Source organism: Bos grunniens, chromosome 24, assembly GCF_055505025.1.
Source record: "Bos grunniens cultivar Pamir isolate PY7600 chromosome 24, Bosgru_T2T1.0, whole genome shotgun sequence".
NCBI classification, from domain to species: domain Eukaryota; kingdom Metazoa; phylum Chordata; class Mammalia; order Artiodactyla; family Bovidae; genus Bos; species Bos grunniens.
Genome location: NC_141188.1, coordinates 55,369,759 through 55,385,898, shown reverse-complemented (window position 1 = coordinate 55,385,898; position 16,140 = coordinate 55,369,759). Strand labels below are relative to the sequence as shown.

At 42.5% G+C, this 16,140-nt stretch overlaps 1 protein-coding gene across 2 annotated transcripts in view; it reads right to left on the bottom strand.

Annotated features, from left to right (window-relative positions):
• Window positions 1–16,140, bottom strand: part of LOC147346307 (uncharacterized) — a 70,729-nt gene that overhangs the window by 16,589 nt on the left and 38,000 nt on the right. For both annotated transcript variants that reach the window (XM_086372436.1, XM_086372435.1), the window contains exons 4-11: window positions 14,950–15,053; window positions 12,068–12,289; window positions 10,928–11,134; window positions 9,443–9,673; window positions 6,598–6,751; window positions 4,494–4,603; window positions 3,824–3,937; window positions 2,421–2,567 (exon numbers count right to left, since the gene is read on the bottom strand). In XM_086372436.1, coding sequence (XP_086228562.1) covers window positions 2,421–2,567; window positions 3,824–3,937; window positions 4,494–4,603; window positions 6,598–6,751; window positions 9,443–9,673; window positions 10,928–11,134; window positions 12,068–12,289; window positions 14,950–15,030 — 1,266 coding nt within the window. In that variant the 5' untranslated portion in view covers window positions 15,031–15,053. The remainder of the gene's footprint in view (window positions 1–2,420; window positions 2,568–3,823; window positions 3,938–4,493; window positions 4,604–6,597; window positions 6,752–9,442; window positions 9,674–10,927; window positions 11,135–12,067; window positions 12,290–14,949; window positions 15,054–16,140) is intronic.

Genomic DNA, 16,140 nt, shown 5'->3' with positions numbered 1-16,140 from the left:
CCAAAGGGCCTCCCCAGGCTCCACGCCCAGAGGCACATGATGGAGGCTCACCGGGAGGCCCTGTAAGCGGCCCTCCTTCTCCGTAGCCAGAGACAGTCGTTTGTCTCTGCCTCTGGGGCAGGGTGTCCAGCTGGTTTGACTCTGTCCGCCCTCTCTCCATCACTATCTTCCTGTCCTTCTCTCTGCTCCCCTCCCGCTCTGACACCACCTCCTTTCTCAGCCAGCCTCTCAATTTCTGCATGTATGTGGGTCTCTCTGTGTCGCTCACTGTGCTTCTCTGTCTGCGTGTGTCTCTGAGCTTGTATGTCTTTGAATCTCTCCGTGTGTGTTTCTCTCTAGGTCTGTCTGCCTTTCCCTCTCCTGTGTGTACAGGTCTGTTTGTGTGTGGGTATGTATGTGTCCGTGTGTCTCTCCTCCTGTGTCTCTCCCTATGGGTCTCTGTCTGTGTTTGTGTGTTTCCTTCTGTCCATATGTCTCTGCGTTGCTTCTCTGTCTGTGTCACTCTCCTTGTGGTTCTCCATCTCTATGTCTGTGCATGTCTCTGTCTCTGTGTGTGTGTGTGTGTGTTTCTGGGCACGTATGTCTCCTCTGTGCTCCCATCTCTCATCCTCTGTTTCCTTCTGGGTGTGTGTTTCCATCTCTCAGACTGTCTCTCATCCTCTCTCCCTCCTCTCTTTTGATGTTTTTCCCTTCTTTTCCTATTTATATTGGATTTGATTTTGCTTCGTGATTTGTTCTTATAATAACTGTAGAGAATAAAGACCAAGGCGGGGGGCAGTAGCAGTGCAAGTACCAGCTGAGCTACCAGGGAAGCCAGTGTATACCTTGTTTTGCATCATGTCCCCATGACTTGTTTATTTTATAACTGGAAATTTGTATCTTGTGAAAAGTGAAAATGAAAGTCACTCAGTCATGTCCGATTCCAGTGAGACCGACTCCAAAAGTATGGGACACCAGAATCCTATCCCTCACCTTCCCCCGAGCAAGTCTACAGCTGTTAATAGTTTTCTAGTACGTATCTTTCTCAAAGAGCTCTCCATAAACCTCACCCCAGGTACCACCAGAAAGGTTTGGAGACTCAGAGAAGCAGACTCTGGAGTTTTCCAGTCTCCCTTAAAGAGGGGAAGTGTCATCATGGAAAATGAGCATCACCCAGCAGGACAGGCTCGCCTCTTGGTGTAGGTCTTGTTGATGAAACTGCTGAATCCACACTGTGCTCCCCACTGGAGATCTTGCTGGGTCTCCACGTGGGAAGAACCATGGCCTGTCTGTTTCTGGACCTGCCCCAGGGGCCCCCAGACTCATAATTCTCACCCTGTCTCGGCAGGGAATCTAGTCCTAAGATCTTTTTCTAAAATCTAAGTTCTACTATTTATTCTTATTCTTCAAACACATTATTCCAGCTAATTAAGGAACACTGGGGTGAATTTTTGAAAGCAAACAACTATTTAATATAATAAATAATTTCTCTTAATATGGGTTTTATAATACAGATCATGGTATATCAGATTTGCTTCAAACAATGATGGGAGGGAATGCTACTCCTCCTCAGGAGCACTGCTGAGTCATACTTCATGCTACTTCGTGTCTCCTATAGTTTCTTTTCATATACAAGAGACTTTCTTTTCCTTCCTCCCTCTTTCTCTTTCTCTTTCTCCCTTATCTCTCTACCAAAATTTCAGAAGAATAATTTGGCCGTGCTTACTTCACCTCCTCCCTCTCTGTTTGGGAGCTGGCAAAGCTTCAAAATTCAGGCTGTGTTTCTGTTTCTCTATGCCATAAAGTGTGTAAGAGCTCACCTCAACACCAATCCTGGCCAACCCAGTAGATATTAGGAAACCCACCTACCCACAGATGCTAATCATATTTCCAAATATCTTCATGATTAGTAATAGAAAGGATTTTCTAAGTCTCTGTATGCTGCTCTTTGGGCTTCCCAGGTGGCACTACTGGTGAAGAATCCACCTGCCAATGCAGGAGACTTAAGAGACACAGGTTCGATCCCTGGGTTGGGAAGATCCCCTGAAGAAGGCCATGGCAACTCACTCCAGTATTCTTCCCTGGAAAATTCCAGGGACAGAGGAGCCTGAAGGGCTACAGTCCATGGGGTTGCAAGGAGTCAGACGAGACTGAAGCAACTGAGCACGCACATGCTACTCTTTCATCTTTTTTCTCAGTTGGTTGAGAATTCGGGGAATTGAGAGAGAAATGTGATGTATTGGATCCCTTTATAACCAAATGAAAAGATTATTTGACCTCCAATTCTCCTCTTCACACATCGGTTCAGTCAGTTCATTAAACCAGTCATCGATTCAATATCCATGTGCTGAGTCCCCTCTATGACCCAGATACACTGCTTAGCAGAGGACTCTGCACATCACTGGCACTCACCAACATCTCTGCCACTGGCTTATTCTCACCTGGTCTCCAGTGCTGAAGGCAAGAATGAGAAGCAAATCCTCATCGCATGTGCTCTTAATGTAATGCTGGGTTCCAGTGGGGAAAAATATCACATCTCCAATGTGAATGTTAAACTCTGTGAAACTCTGAGCATTGATAATGCCCACCTAAGGAGGGGGGAAAAAACTATGCTGAACTGAAGCACATAAAATCATATATTCAATAAGGATAAGTATTCATAGTGAACAGATCAATAAAAGCACGTAGTTATAAAGGGACTTCTTAGAGAAGGTAAACAGTAAAAAAGAGGCAATCCTTCACGTTCACACTCCTGTTTCTGAGACAGAGTTCCACAAAACTCAGAAGATACTCTATTGAAGTAAATGTCCCTCAAAATGCATTAGTGAAATCAATACTGCAGAACTTCATACAAAAAAAGCATTAACTGCCATGTTCTAATTAAGGGTGTCAATGACATTCATTCACTAATTAGGCAGAGGATTTAAATTCCAGTGTTTTACTGCCCCTACACCCTCCTTTCCACTCATTTGGGAAAATTCAGCCTTCTGGGAGAGCAGCATCCTAAGGGTCTTCCTTTAAGAGGGCTGGAGACTGAATGCACATAAACGCACACACATGTGCACAAAGCACCTCACAAAGAACATCCGATCCTTGAAAGGAAATCTGTGGAGGATTAATGACAATGCCCTCTTCCAGTTTGGTAAAGCTGTTGCCTCTAAAAACTTAAAACTTTTGCTCCAGATGACATAAAAGGTGAATTTCAGTCTGGTCTGATTCTGTCACGACTGAGGCAGATATATGCTAGAGAAGCCCATTTTTACCTGCAGATCTTCCCAGGATCCCTACGAAAGCCCAGAGGAGCTTCTGTCAAATCACTGTAGTAAGATGATACTCTGTGTGGCTTTTCTTATGGTAATCATATAATTAATTGATCACCCAAACCAGGACTCTCTGTAGAGTCAAAAGGGGTGCTATTAATAATTTCACCAATGGGACATATGGCCACCCTACTGGGGCTCCACACCTCCCCACCACCCCCACTCATATTACACTGAGAGGCAAACAGCCAATTTCATGGTCCCCAAAGCAGAGCACATTAAATGCTTACGTTACCAGAGAATGCAAAACTCAGAAAATGTAAGCAGGTATTCCAGCCCTTCACCATTAGTGATAAGCCTCTCTATCAGTTCTGAAATGTTCTTAGAACCCTTCTCATGCTAAGAGCAAATTTGGAAGTTACCTCATAGGACATGCATGGTATCCTCTAAGGAAACCATGCCCAGAAAGCCATGTGCACAAAGTCCTATTCTATTACCAACAAATGAACCAAAACAAAGAAATACCTCCTTGTTCGCTTCCTTCTGCACTGAAAAGGAAAAAAAATTGTTCACAGAGAAATTACCTTTGCACATCCATTTATTACGTATCCCATTTCATTTGCATTAAAATGAAAGTGTGGCTGTCGTAATCCATTGTTATAAATCCTGAGTGTACTCAAAGTGAGGGCTTTTTGATGCTTAAGAAAAAGAAAAATGAATTCCAACATTTAGCCAACATTCAACTCAGCAATTTAGCAATTCATATTATCATTGTAGTAACTAATATTTATAAAGCCCTCACTGAGAACAGGCAATTTTTTATATCCTTTACAGTTATCATGTCACTTATCCCTTATAACACTCTTGTAAGATTGCCACTAACCATATGAGATGAAAATAAAGTCTAGGTTGCCTGAGTAAACTAGGGACACACCGTGGCAGAACTGGGGTTTGAATCACGGGATTTGATGCCAGAGCGGTGCTCTTAGTCATTAAACAATACCGCCAGGTGAGCATTTAAAACACATGAAAAGAGAAATCTCACAAGCCTCCAGTCTCTTTATTAATGTAACCATCCATGCCAAGAAGTTAAGCTTCCAAATTCACAATGAGGCCTCAATCCATAGTTTGCGCTGATCAAGTCAACGAGTGTTTGACTAGCTCTTTCCTTTTGCTTTGTCCAAAAAAACTGACCCAACCTAAAGCTCATATTTCATCCATTTTGATAATCATCAAAACATTTTTCTCAATTACCTGATTCAGGAACTCACTAAAAATTTTTTCATTGTGGCTCAGTTCACTTCTATTTTTCCAATATTGTGCCAACTGTATTATTCCTCCAGGAAATCGATGTTCTTTTGAGCCTGAATCAGATGAAATTTAAAAAACAAAATAAGACAAAACTACTTCAAAATGGTACCACAAACGGAGAGCCAAATGCGGTCCCAGGAACAGCCCTTCTATAGTCACAGAAGTTTCTGTGGTAGGAAGTGCTATAGCACATTCTGTGTGCTGCCAAGATATTGACCTGATCCCGCCAGATAGTCCTCCTGAAATTTCTAACATACAGTGACCTCTTTTAGGACGTTCAACTCAGGGGACCTCGTTGTACAACTAGCCATTCAGTTGTGTCCAACTCTTTGCAACCCTATGGATTGTAGCCTGCCAGGCACCTGTGTCCATGGGGATTCTCCAGGCAAGAATACTGGAGTGGGTTGCCATTCCCTTCTCCAGACGATCTTCCTGACCCAGGGATCTAACCCTGTCTCCTGCATTGTAGGTCGATTCTTTACTGTCTGAGCCACCAGGGAAGCCATGGAAAATGTGAGACTCATCCTAAATACCAATCTCTACCTCTCTCCTCGATCAGTCAATGAAGTCCTGTCAGTTAGGCAACTCTAAATCCCCTGCTTCTCAACAATTCTTTCTGTCTCACAGAGTGAGGCCACCATCATCTCCTACCTGAAAGACTGCAAGAGTCCCTGACTCATCTCCCTGCTTCTCAGCTGGCCACTTTCAATCATTCTCCACAATTCTGCTGGTCATCACTTCAAAAACAAAAACTAACACCAGCTCAGAGAGACAGCTGTGCCCTCGTTCACTGCAGCATTATTTACAATAGCCAAGATACGGAAACAATCTATGTGCCCAAGCTCACAGGTACAGGGAACAGAGTGGTAGCTGCCAGAGGCAGGCAATGGGGGTGGTTGAAGTGGGTGAAGAAAGTCAAAAGACACAAATTTCCAGTTATAAAATAAACAGGTCATGGGGACATGATGCAGAACAAGGTACCACAGTTAATAACACTGTAAAGCATACACTGGCTTCCCTGTGGGTCAGCTGGTAAAGAATCCACCTGCAGTGCAGGAGACCTGGACTCGATCCCTGGGTTGGGAAGATCCCCTGGAGAAGCAAAAGGCTACCCACTCCAGTATTCAGGCCTGGAGAATTCCATGGACCCTATAGTCCATTGGGGTCACAAAAAGTCGGACACGACTGAGTGACTTTCACTTCACAATGCATACATTAGAGTTACTAAGATCTTGTAAGTTCTCCTAAGAAAAAAAATTGCAACTACTGATATGTACAGTGGTGATGTTACTAATAACTGGACTTATTGTGGTGATCATTTCATAATATATACAAATATTGAATCACTGTTTTATACCTGAGACTAGCGTAATGTTGTATGTCAATTACACCTCAATAAGATAATATAAAATAAATAATAAAAATAGGTAAATTAAAAACCTCACTGTATCACTCTCCTATTTAAAACCCCTTAATTGGGACTTCCCTGGTGGTCCAACAGTTAAGAACCCAACTTGCATTGCAGGTTCAATCTCTGATGGAGGAACTAAGATCCCACACACTGCAAAGCAACTAAGCCCGAGCACCTTCACTACTAAGCCTGTGCATCACAACTGGAGAGTCCATGTGCCTCAACAAAAATCCTGCGTGCAGACCTTCACAGGACCTTCACTGCACAAAGATCCCATGTAGCCAAATTAATCAATTATTAATTTTAAAATAAATAAAAATAAACCCCTTAATTGCTACATGGTTGGACCCCTCCTCTCTCATCAGGCTCTTCTGCGACAGCATTGCCCAGCCCCAACACACACCCCCTCATGCTCTGAATTTTTTCCTACATTCTCATTTGCTTCCAGGCCTTTTCTCTCATTTCCTAATCTGTTGAGAAATGTGTTTTTTCAAAGTTCTCTTGACTATGCCTTACTGTAAAAAAAATAAGTAAAACAAAAACACATTACATCTTAATTCAATACACCCATGTAATCATACATATATAAATACTTAACCAAAAAGTAAAAAGCCTTCACAAAATAACATACTATACCTTTCAAGTCATAGAAGTACCTCCACACAAAGTTATCTGGAGACTGTGAGTAATTAGCACTGACAACCAGTTCTGCCAAGTTGGGAGGAAGATTGACCCCCTGATCCTCCTCTTGCTTATGGAATGTTCTAATGAAATTAATTCCACCTTCAGGCTGAAACACATAAGAGACCAAATGAGTGAAAGTGAGTGAAATTCGCTCAGTCGTGTCCAGCTCTTTGCGATCCCATGGACTGTATAGTCCATGGAATTCTTCAGGCCAGAATACTGGAGTGGGTAGCCTTTTCCTTCTCCAGGGGATCTTCCCAACACAGGGATTGAACCCAGGTCTCCCACATTATAGGCAAATTCTTTACCAGCTGAGCCACAAGGGAAGCCTAAGAGACCATATAAGATATCTGTAAACTAAGACTCAGCACAGCTGAATAAATATTTTAAATTTTAAAAAGGAACAAAGTACTGATACATGCTACAACATGACTAAACACTGAAAACTTTATGCTAAGCAAAAGAAGCCAGACACAAAAGGCCACATATCATATGTTTTCATTTATATGAAATAGACAGAACAGGCAAATCCACAGAGAAGGCCAACTAGTAGTTGCCAGGGCCTGGGGGTAGGAGAGAATGGGGAACGAGGGAATGATATTTCATTTCTTTTTGAGGGAATGAAAGTACTCTAAAACCAGACAGTGGAGACTGTTGCACAGATCTGAAAACACACTAAAAGCTTTGAAACTATATACTTTAAAAAGGATGGATTTTACAGTACATGGATTACATCTCAACAAAGTTGTTATATTTTAAAGTGAATGTATATAAATTTCATTGTATAATGTTTTGATCCCATTAAAGTTGGTTAACCTGCACAAAAAAAAAAAAAAAAGTCCAAAAAAAAAAGGTATTTGTGAAACATTCTACAAATTTTAGCAACAGAAGAGGACAGCTGAGGAAAGGGTAGCACTGACACCAGTGTGGTTTTCAATGGCCCAGTCAAAACAGCTGACCTCAACCACCCCAAGATTTGTGATCTTTATGAAAATCTTCCAAGTGTTCAATGGATTGGCACTGGTATTTTGTGTTCAATATAAACTCCTGTAAAAATATACACTGGTTCCCATGCTTAACAATACTCTCACTCTAACGACTCATTTCTTCTACTTCTCCCTAAAACGTTAGAGCAGGATCTAATGCAAGATAAATCTCAGAATCCCACTATTGAAGTCCCGAAATTTACCACAGAACCCCTCCAGATTGCCATGCCTGGACCATCTCCAGTTCTGATCACCGATCTGCACTTTCAGCATCTACATGTGACCCTCTAAACCCAGCACTATCAGCAGTTTCTCCAGTGATACTGAGATCAAAAGCAGCTATTCCTCAGGAAAAACTGTGAGCTCCTCTGCATTAGATTAAGAAAACACAATCACATCATCTGTAGCAAAGTTCTCCCTAGATGAGTTTATGGTTTTCCAGAGATGAAAAATTATAGTAATTTTTACTATCATAACCTTTATACCAATTCATTACATCAGTAGTTTCCGGGACTTCCCTAGTGGTCCAGGGGTTAAGAATTTGCCTTCCAATGGGATTGGAAGAGACTCAATTTGATCCCTGGTAGAGACACCACCCTTATGGCAGAAAGTGAAGAGGAACTCAAAAGCCTCTTGATGAAAGTGAAAGAGGAGAGTGAAAAAGTTGGCTTAAAGCTCAACATTCAGAAAACGAAGATCATGGCATCTGGTCCCATCACTTCATGGGAAATAGATGGGGAAACAGTGGAAACAGTGTCAGACTTCATTTTTCTGGGCTCCAAAATCACTGCAGACGGTGACTGCAGCCATGAAATTAAAAGACACTTACTCCTTGGAAGGAAAAGTTATGACCAACCTAGATAGCATCTTCAAAAGCAGAGACATTACTTTGCCAACAAAGGTCCATCTAGTCAAGGCTATGGTTTTTCCAGTGGTCATGTATGGATGTGAGAATTGGACTGTGAAGAAAGCCGAGTGCAGAAGAATTGATGCTTTTGAACTGTGGTGTTGGAGAAGACTCTTGAGAGTCCCTTGGACTGCAAGGAGATCAAACCAGTCCATTCTGAAGGAGATCAGCCCTGGGATTTCTTTGGAAGGAATGATGCTAAAGCTGAAACTCCAGTACTCTGGCCACCTCATGCGAAGAGTTGACTCATTGGAAAAGACTCTGATGTTGGGAGGGATTGGGGGCAGGAGGAGAAGGGGACGACAGAGGATGAGATGGCTGGATGGCATCACCGACTCAATGGACATGAGTTTGAGTGAACTCCAGGAGTTGGTGATGGACAGGGAGGCCTGGCATGCTGCAATTCATGGGGTCCCAAAGAGTTGGACACGACTGAGTGACTGAACTGAACTGAACTGAGAGGCACTAAGATCCCACACACCACAGAGTAACTACTGAGTAACTACATGCCACGGAGTAACTACTGAGCCCATATGCTCTGGAGCACACGCACAACTAGAGAAGCCTGTGTAATGCAACGTCTTTGCATGCCACAACTAAGACCCGATGCAGCCAAAGAAATAAATATTAAAACAAAGTATTTTTAAAAAATACTTTCCTATAGAAGCCCTTCACAGGGGAAAATAAAGAGCAATTCAACCTCAAGGAGATTTATGTGTTAAATAGGAAGCAAGTCATGTTCTTGAGCCCGTTACCCAACTGTTACTTTGTTGACTGCCACCTTAGAAACTCAAATAGCCATGCCCTCTTGGTGCCCACGGAATGCACATGCTCTCAGGATCTGTTCTCAGCAGTGGTTCACACCTTTAAGTGACCTGGAAGTATTCTCAGCAGTGATACAGACCTTAAGTGACCTGGAAGCAATATCCTCAGGTGTAGAAAAAAATACATCATCAACATCCAGGGTCTGAAGTTCCTCATGTGTAGAAAAGAAGAGCAAGAAAAAACAGTCTTCACTCCCCACATTCTTTATCCAGTGCACTGTGTTTTTCGGGAAGAAGATCACTTGGCCAGCTGTAACATTGTACGTGGTAATGACAGCACCATCATCAGCCACCCCTACCCATGCCGTCCCCTGAAATGGAAATGGAAGAGCATATCCCAACATCAATTTAGAGCAGTGCTCTTCAACCCTTCTTCATTACCTGCCTTCTAAGGTACCATGCTAGACTGTTTTTCTAATCCCCACCCTATGAAATGTTACCATTACAGAGGTACTGGCGTATGAGACCTGTATACGGCATACACGTACTGCTCAGGTACTACACACACATCTATGCTGTGGACATGAAAAGAGTGATACTTTCACCCTGCTAACAACCAGTTTTTGCCCTCTTTGGGGCAATACCACCCCACTGAGCATTTAGAGCTCTAAGATCATGCTAGTTTGCAAAGACTGCAAGCACATGTGTGTGTTCATAGATGGTTGCACAGACATGCATGTGTATGCTTGTGTATGTTTGTGTGTTTGCAAACAGATGTGTATGTATTTACCAGGTAAGAAAAAGCCTACATATAATTTTAATAATAATAATAGTAATAACATAGTGCATTTACTGTTATGTCCAAGTATTCTTCTAAGGAGGGTTTAACCTCATAGATGAAGCTCTAATCTCTCTTCTTGTAAATTCTAAAATCAAGTGAATTGTCCAAGTATAAAAAAGGAATTTTATTAGCAATCAGAAATATGTCACACATAAAAACTGGCTGATCTATTAACAAGATTACCAGGGTAAGACCAAACTCTGAAAGTTCTATGAAAGCTTAATCACTCCAATTTCCCCAGTGTCTGGAACACAGAAGCCATAAATACATTTCAGAATTAATGAATTATTTGCAATTCAGGGAAGTACACTCATTTCTCTTCCAGCTCTATTTCACTTTACTTCCAAAGAATTCTGAAAAATAAAAGCCACAAAAGGGCATATCATTGGCTAATCTCAGGGACTCCAGGTTGAACATCAGCAAACTAGTTCGTTATTCCAGTCCCTGCTTTTTTCCCTAAAGGGAAACTGTAGTCTCTTTGATCATTAGATCAGAGCTACCAGGTTTAGCTTTGGCTCAAAGGATGGAACAGTGATCTGAGCTTAACAATGTATGAAAAATGATTTCATACTGAAGAATGAAGTTCAAAGTGATGCCACGAATAATTAAAACAAACAGTCTAATGTTCCAAGGCACTGCTAACTGGTCTAATTGGGTACACAGCCAAAGCCTAGATGTTGTCTATCATCCTATTAGTTAAGTAGGTTTTGCAACAACCTAAATAATAGCCTGAGGACACACAGCACAAATGCTCAAGCACAGAATGTGGGCAAACCAGTTACACCTGTACAAGATAGCCATGTTCGTTGGCATTGAAGTGCCAGTGAGGGGCCCGGAGGCCACTGCTTTTTATTCTCAGGGTCCCGAAGCTCATCTGTGATCTCTGGCTGTTCAAGCTGCTTCCAAAGGCCTCCTCTTCAATGCTGAGGTAGTCGTTGGCATTGTTCCTGTACCGGGCCCACTGGATTGCGCCACCAGGGAACTCAAACACCTGAAAAGTCATAGGTGAACCATCAGCATGGAGGTCATTTCCTGAGGAATGTGAGGCCACCACGGCTCCCAGAGTGAGAGGGCAGCACAGGGGAAAAAGAAACGGGGGTGAGTGGATACGGGGGTGAGTGGATATGGGAGGTCCCCCCAGAAAAGAAGAGAAAGAACAGGTCTGCAAGCTCCAGGAGACAACAGTGCCATCAGTCCCTGTTAGACAGAAAAACGAACACCTATCTTGACAAGAGAACACAGGGCTTTCCATCTGTCCGCCTGCACCTCCCCCCTCCAGCCAGAGAACCAGCTACTAAAGCAAAGTTCAGCCCAGAGCCAACATCCACCCACCTTTCCCCTTTTCCATCCCTCACTTCCCTTCATCCAAACAGCCCACGGCTACTTCTTTCCAATGAAGAGAGAACACAGCTTAGCAACAAGCAATGGGTGCACTGGGACGACCCAGAGGGATGGTATGGGGAGGGAGGAGGGAGGAGGGTTCAGGATGGGGAACACATGTATACCTGTGGCGGATTCATTTTGATATTTGGCAAAACTAATACAATTATGTAAAGTTTAAAAATAAAATAAAATTAGAAAAAAAAAAAAGAAACTTCGAAATCATCATTTATAATAGATGATTCTTTTTCTTAATACATGTGATCCATACCACAGAGAAGGCAATGGCACCCCACTCCAGTACTCTTGCCTGGAAAATCCCATGGACGGAGGAGCCTGGTAGGCTGCAGTCCATGGGGTCGCTAAGAGGCAGACACAACTGAGCGACTTCACTTTTACTTTTCATTTTCATGCATTGGAGAAGGAAATGGCAACCCACTCCAGTCTTCTTGCCTAGAGAATCCCAGGAAGGGGGGAGCCTTGTGGGCTGCCGTCTATGGGGTCGCACAGAGTCAGACACGACTGAAGTGACTTAGCAGCATACCTTGGATTTAGATAAATGATTAAGAAACTGAAATTTTGGATCAACAGCCTTTGGCACCATGGGAATTGCTGTTTGCAGAGATTGGGCTCCGGGTTCTGAATGAGGCTGAGGGTTGTTGACATAAACCAAGGAGACAATCAGGACTCCGATCACCGTGGTAATGGTGCAAGCCAAAAGACACACCAGGAAAATGCTCATCAGTGACCACTGCTTCGTCTTTTCCTGGAAGAAATTAGAAATTATTCTCCACTCTTGAGGCATCAGAAACATTGCCAACTGTCTGAGTTTGGTTTATTTCCTCTTTTATGAAAAAAAAAAAGCACATTTGTGGGATAAACATACCGAGTAAAATGAGAGATGTGTAAATCAGTACACACACACACACACACATACACATACACACACACTCACAGTATGGTCAGGCCCCATAAGATGGCTGCTCTCCTGCTTTCCGTACAGCCCTTGCCCCACTCTGCCTCACCCTTCCCTGATGCGCATGACTTCCTCCCCTCCTAAAGGGAAACTAATCAGTAACCACATGCATGATCGGCCTGACCCCCACTAATGATCGTTCCAGCCCTTGGACCACATCAGCTCCGGTATGTTCAGTCACCACGGAGGAACAGTGGCCCTTGCAATGGTTGCTAACCCAGAGCTGTGGGGAGATGCATTCCAACAGTCTCCCTGCAACCCAGGAGCCCTTCTGACATCATGCCCCTTATAATTGACAGCCCCTCCTCCCCTGTGCAGGGAAAATCGAGGCTGTGTCCGCCTGCCCTCGGCAGCACCCAGCGGGTGTCCTACCAGGCCCTCAGCCTCTGACCTGTAAGACGCCCTGTCCAGTGCACCACTGATGTGTCTGCTGCTGACTCGGGTTCTCTCTTCAGTCTAGCAGCTGGGCAAGTGCAAGGACTGTAGGACATTCACACATAGCCCATACATCAGATGACACTCAAATAAACAAGAATAAAAATAAACATTTGAGGACTGGGGCACAGAATAAATTAAGGAAATTAAGTACTAGGAAATTAAGTACCCAGCTAAGTACTTCCAAGTCAGTCAATTAGCCCCTATTTACCAGTTTCTTCACCTGAAAATCAATGAGGTTTTAAGGGGCTATTTTCTAAGAATGTTTTGGTTCCAGAATGTACAAATGCATTTATGTGTACAGGTACATGCATGGGAATAAGTAACATATCAGTAATCAATCAATGGGCCTGACCTGACAAGTCTCTGTCTCTCCCTCCCTCCTTCATTTAAATAGCTTCAGTAAATTCCCTTCAATAATAATACATATTATCATGTGTATTACCTATATGAGGTCCTAAGTCATCACTCAACTCTAAGTCACGGTATTTCCATGTATATCTATGTTACTACTTCCTGGTTTCATGTCACAAATATATGCTATAAACAACAGTATTATTTCTGAGTTACAATCCACATTACTGAAAGCTGCCAAGAAAATACTCACCCCAACCTTTGAACCAACTTGCCCTTACTCCTCTGACCACTAAAATGACGATTATCATCAATGACGGCAAGGAGTCCTTTTCCACTGCTCTCTGAGTTCCTGGTCTTGCTCTCTGAGCAAGTACATTTTTGATCACTAATAATTCTAACATAGATAGTCTTACTTTGAAAGTGAAAGTGAAGCCGCTCAGTCATGTCCAACTCTTTGAGACCCTGCGGACTGTAGCCTACCAGACTCCTCCATCCATGGGATTCTCCAGGCAAGAATACTGGAGTGGGTTGCCATTTCCTTCTCCAGGGGATCTTCCCAACCCAGGGATCGAACCCAGGTCTCCTGCATTGGAGGCAGATGTTTTAACCTCTGAGCCACCAGGGAAGCCTTACTTTAACACTCATAAATATTCAAAAGAACACAAATAACAAAGGTTGGCAAGGATATGGGGAAAAGGGAACCCTGTACACTGTTGGTAGTCACTGTGGAGAACAATACGGAGGTTTCTCAAAAAACTAATGATGGAACTACTATATGACCTGGAGATTTCACTCCCAAGTATATATTTAAAACAAAAACACTAAATCAAAGGGATACATGCACCTCAATGTTCATAGCAGCATTATTTACAATCTCCAAGGTATGGAAGGAACCTAAATGTCCATTAACAGATGGCTGGATAAAGAAGATGTGGTATATATACAATGGAATACTACTCAGTCATAAGAAAGGAACAAGATTCCCTGCCATTTGTAGCAACATGGATGGACGGGGAGGGCACTGTGCTAAGTGAAATAAGCCAGACAAAGAAAGACAAATACTGAATGATATCACTTATATGTGGAATCTAAAAAATACAACAAACTAGTGAATGTAACAAAAAAAGAAGCATACTCACCACATAAAGAGCAAATTAATGATTACCAGTGGGTAGGCAGGGGAAGAGCAATGGACTGGGGAATAAGAGTACAAACTGCTGGGTGTAAGACAGGCAACAAGGATGTATTATTATACAACAGAGAGAATATTGCCAATATTTTGTAATACTTGAATGTAGTTTTGTTAATGTGCAAAAAAATTTTTAATGTTTTAAATTATTTAATGATATGTTTGGTATAGCATAATCATTTACCAACATATTCAGTTTAACATTGTGTGAGGGTATTATATTGAACAATAAATAACTCATTAATGCCAGGAACAACAATTCATGGAAAGCTGGGCCCCTAAACAGCTACAGGAGTTAACAGTTTAGGAGAGAAAAGGCAGGTCAGGAGATTTTCAGAATAGGACATGCTACCTTTCTTTAGAAGGTCACTTGAAGAAAACTGGCCTAAGGAGGGGCTCTTTCCTGAGATCTGCATAAAGGTTTTGAGGCAAGTAATCTCAAGATGTAAATCCCCATGTACATTCTTACCATTCTGGAGGTGTTCACCTTCCCCTCAGACACAACCTTCTGCTTTGCATCTTCATGCGTTTCAAATGCTAAGTTGTCCATTGGCTAAGAGGGTAAGCAATCCACTGAAAAAGAACAACAGGGGAGGGACGCAGCTTTAGCAAATGCAGAAACCCCTGAGAAGGATGATCATTCTTAAGTAAGGAAGTGCTTATATAAAGCTGAAAGTCAAGGAAATGAAATAAGGAAGCTGTTTCTCAAACAATAATCTTGGTTGGGGAAAAAAAAAAAACAACCCATAGAAAGAATTGCCAAATTAGAGACCAATAAACACTTCTGGTCCACTACTCTTTGCTCACTGATGACACATACAACAGATAATAACAGTAGCTACTAACGTTTATTTCCTCCCTTCCACTAAGTACCGAGCACAGTACTAAGTGCTTTCCATACACCATGGGATTTAATTCTTACAGCAATCCTGTCAGGCATTCCGGTGATTTATTCCCATTTTGTAAATTAGGAACCTAGGCACCAAGAGGTGTGACACCTGCCCCAAATCACACACCTAGTTTTAGAGTAGGAGCAAAGATACCCTTTATCAAAAGATTCTCTCATAACATTGGGTTCTCTGCAGAGTTTGATGTGAGTACAAATGTTTTTTCACCCGTATCAGTCCTGCCAGACAAGAATACTGGATTGTGTTGCCATTTCCTCCTCCAGGGGAGCTTCCAAACCCAGGGACTGAACCCATGTCTCTTGTGTCTGCTGCACTGGCAGGTGGATTCTTAACCACCGGTGCCATCTAGGAATCCCTGTCTCTTGACAGTGTGATTGATTGTTCTATGTGGTTTGTTTATTGGATAATGCTGTTAAAGTTAAATCTTTAAAATTCGTTTTACGTCATCTTTCCTGGTGATGAGTTGTGGCCTGAGTAAGCTAAAAATCTACTACTATAACCCACAAAACAATCAACCATCTGCATCCAGTAGGTGGTGTTTTGAGGGTTCTAAGGAGCTCTGGTCTTTCATGTCTCAGCACAAAAAGAATTCAGTGAAGGGCAAAGTGACTAGAGAAAGTCTGTGAGCAGCAACCAAGACCCAGAACAGCCAAAAATAAATATTTTTAAAGGATAAATTATTTATTAGAATAGGACATTTGTGAGGCTTACACACAGCTGGGTGAGAAGGTGCCACCCCAGGAACTTGGTGG